The 14,039-nt window shown below is 41.9% G+C and overlaps 2 protein-coding genes across 2 annotated transcripts in view; one reads left to right on the top strand and one right to left on the bottom strand.

Moving 5' to 3' along the window:
• DNAAF5 (dynein axonemal assembly factor 5) overlaps positions 1-8,672 on the bottom strand; it is a 29,822-nt gene extending 21,150 nt beyond the window's left edge. The window contains exons 1-2 of the mRNA XM_075565484.1: positions 8,078-8,672; positions 4,551-4,735 (exon numbers count right to left, since the gene is read on the bottom strand). Of these exons, the coding sequence (XP_075421599.1) occupies positions 4,551-4,735; positions 8,078-8,615 (723 nt within the window). The 5' untranslated portion in view covers positions 8,616-8,672. The remainder of the gene's footprint in view (positions 1-4,550; positions 4,736-8,077) is intronic.
• A 1,095-nt stretch (positions 8,673-9,767) lies between these two features.
• The window catches only part of PRKAR1B (protein kinase cAMP-dependent type I regulatory subunit beta), a 112,784-nt gene continuing 108,512 nt past the window's right edge, over positions 9,768-14,039 (top strand). Inside the window, exon 1 of the mRNA XM_075565485.1 lies at positions 9,768-10,008. The gene's annotated coding sequence lies outside the window, so the exon portion shown is untranslated. The remainder of the gene's footprint in view (positions 10,009-14,039) is intronic.

The following is a 14,039-nucleotide window of genomic DNA, read 5'->3' as shown; positions in this document are numbered from 1 at the left end:
ATTCTCCTCCTCACTTTTAAAGCTTTACACTCTTCTGCCCCTCCTTACATCTCAGCCCTAATTTCTCGCTATACACCATCCCGACTTGCGTTCTGCTGAAGGATGTACTCTCTACCCCCTTTGTATCTAAAGCCCTCTCCTGCCTTAAACCTCTAACTAACTGCCCCACACCTCTGAAATGCCCTTCCCCTCAATACCCGACTAGCACCCTCTCTATCCACCTTAAGACCCACTTGCTTAAAGAAGCATATGAGTAGCACCGTGGCCAATACTATACACCCAATACATAAAGCTTTGCCCCATGCAGACGCACTTACCAGAATGCCCTACTGCTGTGTCTGTACGTTCTTCCTACCAATTAGATTGTAAGCTCTTCGGAGCAGGGACTCCTCATCCACAATGTTACACTTATGTCTGAAGCACTTATTCCCATGATCTGTTATTTGTATTTGTTATTTATATGATTATCACATGTATTACTACTGTGAAGCGCTATGTACATTAATGGCGCTATATAAAGACATACAAGATTTTAGATTACTTAGAGTGTAAGCTCTTCGGGGCAGGGACTCCTTTTCCTAATGTTAATTTTATGTCTGAAGCGCTTATTCCCATTATGTGTTATATTATGTCAGGTGTATTACTGCTGGGAAGCGCTATGTACAAAATGTGCTATATAAATAAGGATACATCTATATACTGTATCTCAATAAATCAACAACCGGAAGAATGATAAAGGACCCATTAGATCCCAACAACGGAAGTGATGCAAACATATTCAAGGGTTTTAGACTAGCACAATTTATTAATGAAAAGTTGGTGCTCTAAATTAATAGTGATTCAAAAATAGCCACTTGTTTTCTATTGAGAAACCTGTAATGATTAAGTTGTTGGATGCATGTGAATGCTCGTTATGCCAAGCAACCCACATAAGAGTTTCCGCTTGGCAGCCATTGCTACTGCCCACTCAAACATCACATTTGTCAACTGTAATTGAGAAATAAAAATCACAAAAACCTTATTAACCTGGTATACAAGTTTAAAAATATGCAGCGAGGAAATGGAGTACTGACATAGCTTGGCCTTGAACAGAGACAGTTTTACTGGTTAGATTTCTTTACTTTATTCAACTGTTATAGGGCAATAATATTAAGAATACGATACATTTTTCATTCTTCTGATACACAATCAAGCTCCAGAAATATACTGCAATACTTCCATGGGTGGCTGTGTGAAAGCCTCGGGATGATCGCTGTGCAGCACTTTCACCGTTTTGCCATTTTTCAAGATCCACTGAAATGAATGGAGCTGAACACAGATCACACAACATTATGTTGAAAAAAAGCCCAAGTCTTATATTCACTAAACTGTGATGGCCATTAGCACTCATTGTTTAACGGCGCAGATAAGAGAAGAAAGTGGTAATAGCCACCGACATTTAGTGCATGTAACTGGAGATAAATATATAAATTGTGCATCTCTTATTAAACTACAGGTAGTATGAATGTATCAAGCAACTGTTTGCATCTATGTATCAGTGCAGTGATTCCCAACAGGGGGTTTAGGAAACCGTAGGGGTTCGTGAGGTTTGTCCAGGGAAAAAAAATAAAAAATACATAAAAATGTACTGCTCACCAGACAGTGTAGCGGGTTCCTGAGCCCGTGTTGGGACTGCGCACTTAAGGCCCCAAACTGCACCTTACAGTAGGGGGTATAGCCGTCATATACATCAGGAGCTTCCAAAGTTGCTTCCCACAATTCTTTGCATCCACAGCAACAAAGCATTGTGGGGTGTGACTTTGGACGCTCCTGCAGTGAGTGACAGCTATACCCCCCCATGCTGTCTACAGACACTGAGCTGCAGTTTGGGGCCTTATTAAGCGTGTGTTCCCCCACAAGCTCAGCACTCTATACTATACTGCCTGGGATCGGTCACACAGTTTTGTTAGCAAAAGCCTGAGGAGTTAGCAATAAGGTTTATTAATTAAGGGTTCAAATATTTTCTAGCAGGGGGTGCACAATGTAGAGTAAATGCCTGTGTGATTTGTGGAGAGTCAGGGGGAGTTACTTTATGAATAGATTATTGAATTTATCAGGTTTGCATTTCTTGTTATTATCATCAGAAAATCTGCATGAGTGCTTGACAGGCCATGAAACGAGAGAAAAGAAAACAAACACAAATCATAAAGGACAGCAATGAGACAGTGGAGAGCAGCTGATCATCCGGTGGTGGTAAAAATCAAAACACTACTTACGACAAGCAAGGTGATAACAAGCGGTGTATTAACAGTGTCCTCTCGGCAACAGGAAGATGTCCTGGCAGAGAATACACACTGCTCTGCCGGTACTCTCGCCCAAAATCCCTTCTGGTATGCACAGGACCGTGCCAGTGGTGGAAGCAGTCTCTCCGGGGTTCTCACGCCAACAACACGTGCGGCTGGTTCCCCTTCCTTCCTTCTCCTATCCTCCTGGCAACTAACGCGCGCGAGTGTACCTGTGCTCTTAAAGGGATATGGGCTGTCTGGATGCCGGTGACTAACAGGGCAACCCCTGAGGAAGTGGAATCATTTCTACGAAACGCGTAGGGTGGGTGTCAGTTGTCACCCTGAGGACTGCATTGAGCATTTGTATGAGCAGTTTGTCAGCACTTTCAGTTTTTACTGTTAGTCACTCTGCCAGGACATCTTCCTGTTGCCGAGAGGACACTGTTAATACACCGCTTGTTATCACCTTGCTTGTCGTAAGTAGTGTTTTGATTTTTACCACCACCGGATGACCAGCTGCTCTCCACTGTCCTTTATGACAGAGTTCATTTTATAATAAATTTTATTTTTAGTTTGTTCACTAGGAGTCCTATTGTTTATGTGTTGTATAGTGTAGACTGTGTTACCCAGCAGTTGTGCGCTATGATTTGTGTTTGTTTTCTTTTCTCTCGTTTCATGGCCTGTCAAGCACTCATGCAGATTTTCTGAAGATAACAGGACTTACCATTTTTAACATTTGGCGCCAGGTTTTCTTTTTGTTTCATGTCATATTCTGTTTGTACTAGACAGTAGGTACTAGGCAGCCTACCTTTATTTAAAGGATTATTTATCACTGTTTGTATTATCACCAAGTAGTTTTTTTATACTTTAGCGCTTTAGTCACAATTCTCTTTTTTTGTTATTATCATCAGGAATGCATCACGATGCAGGAACCGTTCCGTGACGTGCTCGCAGTCCAAACGAAATCTCTGGGCAACACCCGACACCAGCTGTCCTTAACACGATCGATTGAAGTCCTCCACACAGTGTGGCATTCGAGTTGGCCTCAATTCAGCTTCCACACGCTCCGGCCGTAAAGCGTGCAAACAACGTGATGACGTAGTGTCGTAATGTACGTCCCTGACGCGTTTCGTCACAACATATGTAACTTTATCAAAGGGAATGTTCATGAACAGGGATAGCTAGATATATATACTGGAGAGTCTACAATCCAATTGGTGCATCAATTTATGTTTGTTACGCCCCTATAATGAGCATATAGGCAATTAATATAAGTATAACTTGGTTTCTACATAGAAAATCGGATTTATAAGGCACCCCAGCATATACTGATAACATGATATTAAACTTAATGGAAATAATAACAACATATAACATAATTAAAACCATATACCACTATAAAAACATACTATAAAACTGTATTAAACTCAATAGTCCTATAAGGACTATAATAATGCATAAAACATGAAATACCGCAAAAATAGCAATATATCAACAAATCTCCTAAATAAATATTTAATAATAAATTAAAATCTAACAATATCAACCCAAAAAAATCTATTAAACAGCTTCTGTGTGCACAAACACAAACGCACACATATATGCATAAATGCTAATATTGCATCCGCAAACAAAGTATACAAACATCATGCATGGGCACACAGAAACAAGGTGTGGAAGGTAGATTCTAGACAGGTAATAAAGGAAAGAGGGGGGGAAGGGAAAAGTGGGGAAGGGGGGGGAAGGGGGGGGAGAAAAAGGAGGGGATGGAAAGGAGGGAGAAAGGGAGGAATATAGAATGGAAAGGGAGAAGGGGGGAGGGGAATAATGGGAAAGAGACCGCAAAAAGAGGGGGGGATGGGGGAACCAGAGAGTCAAGGGGGAAACGACCAAAGGGCACAGATACAGAACCGAACCTATAGGCTCATACCAGAGTACTGGTATCCAGACATTCATTTAGACCCCCGGGGGTTAGTGTCCCCAACCGGTGGATCCAAAATGTCTCCCTTCGACACAAAGATTTAAAACGAACACACACACACACACACACACACACACACACACACACACACAATTAAGAAGGGAAGGTACTACACTATTCCATGTCAACTCTGGGGTGTGTTTATTATTGTTATATTATTAATGGGATAAACCTTTACATCAAGTGCAGTAATTGTATCAAATGTAAAATGTTTAAATATCCTCATTAACGTGTAAAAAAAAAAAAAAAAAAGGAAGAAGGAAAGAAGGAAGGAAGAAGTAGACAATAAGAAACAAGAACATTACCTGGGGTGCATCATCAAAAAGCCGCTGTGCCAAGTGAGAGAGAACATCGTCCACAGACTTCCCATTGCCATACTGTACTACTACCCCCGTTGTCTGGATAACTGCTACACGAACTTTGGAGTGCTGATGTGAAATGGTTTTCATGAGGGGCTTGATCAGAGACTCTGCCTGCATGTGAAAATGTTCTGAAACAGAAAAGTCAGGTACAAACTTCACATTTTAGCGCATATAACAAAAACATTTACAGTACAAGGAGGTCAATCAAAAAAAGATGTGACCACCATGGTAAGAAGAATAACCACCAAACATTGACCGCTTCACTATTATAACAAATACCAGCAATTTATTAAATCAATTGTTTTTAGTGAATAAACATTTTTAAGGTAAAACTTACCTCGTAAAAAAATTAAATTCGTATTTTTATTAGTTGGGGCATTTACACAAATTAGATTTTTGCAAAAGAAAAACTCCACATTTTAAGAGCACGGCCAGTACAGTACTATTAAATGTGAATTTTTATTGGGCAAAAAAGTAGTACAAACCTTCATAAAAAGGAAAATGTGTGTCGTGTGTGACGGTCATTATGCGACTTTAGATGCATGACGCATGGTTTGTTGTTTGAAATGAATTTGTACACATTGCTTTGTTTTGAATACCCGATTTATACAATTGAAATAAATTTAAAAAATGCACATTATTCAGTTTTATGTATAACTATTAACAAACACAGTTAGATTTAAAAATTTCACGCTAGTACATAAGTGTACACACGTGCAATTTAAAATTGTTGATATGTTGAAACACTCCATGCATACTACAGTTTCGAAAAGCAAGATTAGGCACAATATCCATGACAAATGTGCTTCATGTTTGAGCACCTCATATACAGGCAGTCCTCGGTTATCCGACAATGCGTTACTCAAAATGGCGTTGGATAGTGAAACGTTGTAAAGCGAAACACGTTTTCCCATAGGAACACTGTTTAAATTAAAGGTTCCATTCCTGAAGGCATTTTTAACACTAAAATACACCAAATATTTTACGCAGGCAAGAAGATATGCAGCACACACAAATTATATAGTGTATATACAGTACTGTATTATATATATATATATATATATATAATATAACATAATAAATAATATATTATATAGAATAATATAATATTATATAGTATATTATATATATGCTCTTACGACGCTTTGCAACGTTGTGTGTGTGTGTGTGTGTGTGTGTGTGTGTGTGTGTGTGTGTGTGTGTGTGTGTGTGTGTGTGTGTGTGTGTGTGTGTGTGTGTGTGTGTGTATATATATATATATATATATATATATATATATATATATATATATATATATATATATATATATACACACGCATAAAAACCGTTGCCAAGCGTCGTAAGAGCGTTGGATAAGTCGTTTTGGCGTTGTAAAAATGAACATAGGTATGTATTGCATAGCGTTGGATAAGCCATTCGTTGTAAAACGAAGCGTTGTAAAACGAGGACTGCCTGTACTTGGAAAACCACTCAACTAAACAAAAAGAAGAATTTGGATTAATGCCCAATGTTGTGTTTCCATAGCAATGAAGAAATGAAAGATAGGATAACCAACACGAATGGCAGCAACATATAAAAATATTAAGTTATGAATGTGTTAATTACAGATATATATTTCAATTAGAAATAGTTACCCTCAAAATATACATTAAGATTTGCATCTCTTTACAGCCCAGATGCACAAAGCTCCGTTAAGTAACTGAATGCGACGTTAGCCTGTCACGTTAAAGCAGCAGTCCAAGCTGCCCCCCTTAATATGTGCATCAATACAATGATAAGTAATTAGCTAAATTGCGGATCGATCGGAGAAGATTCGGCTCGGGGGTTCACTAAACGGCAGTGAAGCAGAAGAGGACCAAAGATGCAAAGTACTGTGGGGAAGATCATGTGACCAGGCAGTCACTAGATACAATTGGTGCATTGCTAGAGAGAGAGGGCAGGGCTCAAAAAGGGGTGTGTCAGAGCCGGTTTCAGAAGCGGATGCGACTTTGTAAATGGTTGCTATAGAAACAGAAAATACTTATTACATTATAAATACATAAAAAATATCATTGAGTTGTTTAAAAAAAAATGCTACAAGTATTTTCTCATAATACAGAGCTGGAAAAAAACACGTTGGATATTGCTTGGTCTGCAGCTTTAAGACTAGCTGTGCATCTTCAAAGGACAATAATGTTACTTTAAATTGCGTTTTCTCCTGTAAAGTGCAGAGAGTTAACTATAAAGCAAGTTAATGATAACACATCCTTTACATATTCATTAGTGTGTCATCATACCATTGCATATCTTCTAAAAGTTTGTTTTGGTTAACATGTGCACTTAACATGTTATTTAGGTCATACCCACATTTGGTGTTATTCAAATCCAGACACTGAAATCGGGCTTCTGCTGTGTCTGGGTGAGTGTAACGCCACTGTCAAGCATAGTATAAATAACAGCGTTATTGCCCTTTCCTCTTTCCCTCCACTTCAACAAAAGCCTTATTTTATTGCCTGGGTCGGATTAAGTCTAAGACATAGTTAACGCGTCAATATTGGAGCATAACGCAACGCATGCTAAAAGAATATGACTTTAAGCCTATGCTAATGAAATGTACATTGGGCGTTTTATATATATATATATATATATATATATATATATATATCATTAGCTTTGAGGATAGTATGTTAAGCCAGGTAACATAACGTCTGCTCCTATTTTAGGTAACATCACGTTATGAGTCCTGAGAGGGTTGCCAGGTGGCTTTTCCAAAAATACTGGACACAATGGTGAAAGGTGCGACGCGCTCGACGCACACACACACACACACACACACACACACACACACACACACACACACACACACACACACACACACACACACACACACACACACACACACACACACACACACACACACACGTTTGCTCCTCTCCTTGGCCCCACCCCCAGGCAATTGACACCACCTCCTGATTGGCTGCTGCTGGGTAATGCAGCCAATCAGGATGGAGGAAGCTGCCCAGCACCCTAGCAACAGCCCTGCTCTTTCTCCACTAGGGGTAATCCCACAGCCCCCCAAGACGGTCAGGTCACTATGTCAAGAGAGGTAATACCGTATACACCAAGTATTTTTTTACTGGACATAGTGTTCAAATACTGGACAGTCCAGTTCAATACTGGACACCTGCCAACCCTAGATACTCAACAGAGCTTGGTGGATCTGTCTTGGGGTGTAAATATTCCCCAATCAAGACAATGGTTGTTTTATTAACCCTATAAGTATATGATATGGAGTCAGTGGTCCTTTTGCAGTTTTTAAAATCAAGTTTAAATAGTGGGGGTTAGCTACTTGTGTCCATGAGCAAAGCACTTTATTTTTTCTGCGCTTGAGACACCCCCCCAATATATATATATTTTATTCCAAGCACTTCAGGGTGCAGGCTCACTTTGCAAGCTTGAGCACTGCAGTTCCAAGACATTATTATTACTACCTGGTATACACTTTGCATAATCCATGGCACACTTGCAGCTTTCCTTCTTCACGTCGGGGAAGGGATCCGTAATGGTCATCTGCAAGATCCGCACCATCTCGTCCACGTAAGGGGCCAGCTTCTTCCCACACACTTCCACCGTCAGCGTGACCAGCTGGATCAGGCCCAACCGGAGCTCCTCGCAGGGCTCCACCATCTCGGGGCTACCCAGGCGTTGGGTGACTGCCGGCATCAAGTACGGCAAGGCCTCCTCCGGTCTGGGCACGTTAGCCACGCAGTAGCCGATGATGTGGGTGGCCAGCTCCCGGCACTTCTCCATGGGGTCTGCCAGGCACCGGAGCAGCGGTTTGAGCAGCTCCCCGAAGACCTCTTGCAGCCCGGCGCTGGATAACCGCTTATCCCCGGCTTCCTGCTGGATGGCGGACAGGGCCCTCCTCCTGGTGCTTTTGTTGTCATCCTTCAGGCCGTTCAGGTGCCGGGCGAGGGCCTGTAATGCCTCGGATGCCGCACGTTGCTCACCTTCCGCTTCGGCCGCCATTTCTCGTCGCCCCTGGTAACCAAGGCGCGCAACAACGGCGCTTCCTGCAACAAATGCAACTTTATTGACAAAGTGCATGGGAAAAGAGAACAGAGAGCGGAAGCCATGGTGGTGGTTGTTGTGGTTGCTAAGCAACGCAAGTATGTTGTGGCCTGTTGAGACGCACTCAGAGTCCTCTCACTGCACTATTCATTCAATAATTCCCTATAAATAAAGCCTAAGGCCTGGTCAAGAAGACGTGGAAGGGGAATTAGGGGATCTCTTCATATTTTAGAGACTTGTTTGGGAAAAGGAGAATTTTGTTTGGAATAAAATAAAATATATATGTTTTGCTGTTATATAAACTGGAGTCTGACTGATGAGGAGAGACACCCTGGGTGTATGGAATAATTATTTTTAAAGGACAAATACATAAGAAGAAGTAATTCGACTTATTCTTGAAGTTATTGAAACAGTGCAATGATTATTTATTTGTACCAAAAGGTCATGTCACAGCGACACAAAGAGGCACAGTGGCACAGAGAGGCACAGTGACACAGAAAGGCACAGTGGTGCAGAGAGGAACCAGTAACAGTGAAATAGAGGCACAGTGACACAGAGAGGCATAGTGACACAGGCACAGTAACAGTGACACAGAAAGGCACAGTGACAGTGGCACAGAGAGGCACAGTGACATAGAGGGACGGTGACAATGACAGAGAGTCAGTGACAAAGAGGAACTGTGACAATGACAGAGAGGCACAGTGACAGAAAGGCACAGTGACAGTGAAAGTGAGAGGCGCAGTGGCAGTCAGAGGACACAGTGACAGAGAGACACAGTGACAGTGACACACAGTGACAGTGACACACAGTGACAGCGAGACAGTGACAGAGAGACAGTGACAGTGAGACAGACAGTGAGACACAGTGACCGTGACAGTATGACAGTGAGACACAGTGACAGTATGACAATGAGACACAGTGACACAGACAGTGAGACACAGTGACAGTGACAGTATGATAGTGAGACACAGTGACACCGTGACAGAGAGACACCGTGACAGTGACAGTGAGACACAGTGACAGTGAGACACAGTGACACAGTGACACAGACAGTGAGACACAGTGACAGTATGACAGTGAGACACAGTGACACAGTGCACCGTGACAGTGACAGTGAGACACAGTGACAGTGAGACACAGTGACAGTGAGACACAGTGACAGTGAGACACAGTGACACAGTGACAGTGAGACACAGTGACAGTGAGACACAGTGACACAGTGACACAGACAGTGACAGTATTACATTGAGCTGCTGAAGCTGCACAACAAGAGATGCTTGAAAACGAGGCCGTGTGACGTCAGCAGCAGCAGCACAGAGATCCCGAGCACCTGCACCGCCCGCCGCCACCGGTAAGTGACTGTGCCCCCCCATCCACAGCCCATCCACCCCCCCCCCCCATCCACAGCCCATCCACCCCCCCACCCCCCCTCTGCATTCCTAGCGGTAACACGGCATAATAATACCCCCTGCAACTGGACCCCTGCCCCCCATCCACAGCCCCCCATCTCCACCCCCCCCCCACAGCCCCCGATCCTCCCCCCCACCCAATCCACAGCCCCCCAACCTCCCCCCTGCATTCCCCAGCGGTAACACGGCATAATAATACCCCCTGCAGCTGGAACCTCCCCCCCCCGCACCCCTCTATACTGCTGCACATCCCCCCCATACAGCTGCATATCCCCCCGTACAGCTGCATATCCCCCCCCATACCTCTGCACGCCCCCCATACCTCTGCACATCCCCCCATACTGCTGCAAGCCCCCCCATACAGCTGCATATCCCCCTATACTGCTGCACGTCCCCCCATACAGCTGCACGTCCCCCTATACTGCTGCACGTCCCCCCAATACAGCTGCATATCCCCTATACTGCTGCACGTCCCCCCCTTACAGCAGCATATCCCCCTATACTGCTGCATATCCCCCCATACTGTTGCACATCGCCCCATACTGCTGCACCCCTTTATACTGCTGCCCTGCCCCCCATACGTCTCCATCACCCCCTGCATTGCCACATAGCCCCCCATACTGCTGCACCCCCCTACACTACTGCACCCCTCCCCCCCCATATTTCTGCACACCTAATACTTCTGCATATCCCCCCCATTCTTCTACACCCTCATACTTCTGCAGATCCCCCCCATACTTCTGCATATCACTCCCGCTACTCCCCCACCCCATGGGTATATAACATGCCCCCCTCCCCAAATTCAACTTCCTGCTTTACACAGAACCCCATCTTGTGAGAAGAGGGCCCCCCTGGTCATAGAGATATACATCTCGATCATGATTCCCAGATCTAATTCTGAAAACGATGGCCTGGGTGAGGCTGACACTGCTGTTTACTGTACTGTGAATTGACGCAGTGATGCAGCATTGGGGATCCCCAGCCAGAGGCATGGACCAGCAGTTTGTAACCATAGGATGCTGGAGAACTGGACCCTCTCCCCATCAACTACAGTACATACACCACTACAGTATATACACCACTACAGAATATGCACCATTACAGTACATACACCACTACAGTACATACACCACTACAGTATATACACCATTACAGTATATACACCACTACAGAATATGCACCATTACAGTACATACACCACTACAGTACATACACCACTACAGTACATACACCACTACAGAATATACACCATTACAGTACATACACCACTACAGAATATACACCATTACAGTACATACACCACTACAGTACATACACCATTACAGTACATACACCATTACAGTATATACACCACTACAGTATATACACCACTACAGTACATACACCACTACAGAATATACACCACTACAGTACATACACCACTACAGAATATACACCATTACAGTACATACACCACTACAGTACATACACCACTACAGAATATACACCATTACAGTACATACACCACTACAGAATATACACCATTACAGTACATACACCACTACAGTACATACACCATTACAGTACATACACCACTACAGTACATACACCACTACAGTATATACACCACTACAGAATATACACCATTACAGTACATACAGCACTACAGAATATACACCATTACAGTACATACACCATTACAGTATATACACCACTACAGTACATACACCACTACAGTACATACACCACTACAGAATATACACCACTACAGAATATACACCACTACAGTACATACACCACTACAGAATATACACTACTACAGTATATACACCACTACAGTACATACACCACTACAGTATATACACCACTACAGAATATACACCACTACAGAATATACACCATTACAGTACATACACCACTACAGTACATACACCACTACAGAATATACACCACTATAGTATATACACCACTACATTATATACACCACTACAGAATATACACCACTACAGTACATACACCACTACAGAATATACACCATTACAGTATATACACCACTACAGTACATACACCACTACAGAATATACACCACTACAGAATATACACCACTACAGTACATACACCACTACAGAATATACACCACTACAGAATATACACCACTACAGAATATACACCACTACAGTATATACACCACTACAGTACATACACCACTACAGAATATACTGCACACCACTACAGTATATACACCACTACAGAATATACTGCACACCACTACAGTATATACACCACTACAGAAAATACACCACTACAGTATATACACCACTACAGAATATACTGCACACCACTACAGTATATACACCACTACAGAATATACTGCACACCACTACAGTATATACACCACTACAGAATATACTGCACACCACTACAGTATATACACCACTACAGAATATACACCAGAGCTCTTCTTCTGATCATTTAAAGGGGCCAGGGCAGGGGAAATAGGAATAGAGCATTGCAACGTAAGATACATTTAAAAATACTTAAAATACCATATTTTCCTTTTGTATACATGTATATTATCTGCATCTTATATATTTATATTAAGCATGCTTAGAACTGAATTTCATTATGAAAACTTGCACCTAACTGCAATGAAATGAACAGGGGCAGACACTCCAGGGGTCACTAAGCCCACCGGTGGCCACAGGCTGCAAGTTGAAAAACTACAAAGCATCGCAAGTGGATTTTTTTTGTAAAATTGGTGCACGGAAATCTAATTTTAAAGCAGCAATACTACTTTCCCACTTTATATTGGAATTATTTGTATATGTAAAGCGTGTGACAATGTATCATTCTACATTCTTGCCTAAACTGGCAATCGTTTGGGGCTCCTGTTATACATCTGTCAAAATCCTGATTGTGTGCCTAACATAATGGCTGCTTCAGTATCTCAGCAGCTACAATCTATCCTTATATTACTAAAGGTAACATTATCTATTGTTACAGTTTACAGCTCAAACATTTGCAACAACTTAGCACAAACAGGAAAGTGTTGCAAAGAACTTGCGCTGCTTGGGAGGTGGGTGAAAACCTGCTCTAGAAATCAAAGGACGCTTTAAAACTCATTGAAAATGACATTAGGTGTTGAATAAAAACAAAAAAGAAATAAAATAAGTCATTATTATCTATTAGTACAGAACTGATTTATTAAAAAAAACAAAACCCACATAAGATTTCACGTTTTGCCTCTTTAAATATTTACTAAGGGCTGTTCTAATTGGCTGTGGTTAGTCAGCCTTTCTATAATAGGGCCGCGCGCGCACAGCAGCGAGAGTGGTACCGGCCGACAGAGGGGAAGACTGGGAAAAAAACGTTTTTGCGCCGCTGTAATGAATGTATGTATGTATCTATGTATGTATCTATGTATGTATGTGTGTGGTGTTTAGAAAGGTTTAATAAAGTAAAATATATAAAATACATCCATTCATGCTGGCGTAAAAACACATTTACATACGCAAGTACATATATATACACACACACACACATACATATATATATATATATATATATATATATATATATATAAATATATATATATATATACATACACACACACAGTTACCCAGTGACACACACACAAACACACAGTACCTTCCAAGACTGTCGCTCACAACATACACACACAAAGCGTGCGTCACGTGCACGCGCGTTCGTACAGGCACGTGCGCACACTATATTACAGCCCGTACTTACACTTGTTATAAGTTAAAAATAGAGAACTCTGTTTTAATTTAAAATTGTATCAATCAGTTATTTAACATGAAGCAATGTGTCAAAATTCCTTTTCAAAAACAACAAACTATGCTTCACGTGTATGATGGCCGTCATTCATACAACGCACATTTTCGGAAGGGTTGTACTACGTTTTAGCACCACAATTTGACGCAGAATTTATTTTCCAACTATTATCTTAATACAGAAGCCCCTGTGTGTTTGT

Source organism: Ascaphus truei, chromosome 11 (genome assembly GCF_040206685.1).
Source record: "Ascaphus truei isolate aAscTru1 chromosome 11, aAscTru1.hap1, whole genome shotgun sequence".
NCBI lineage: Eukaryota > Metazoa > Chordata > Amphibia > Anura > Ascaphidae > Ascaphus > Ascaphus truei.
This window is presented reverse-complemented; position numbering and strand designations above follow the sequence as displayed.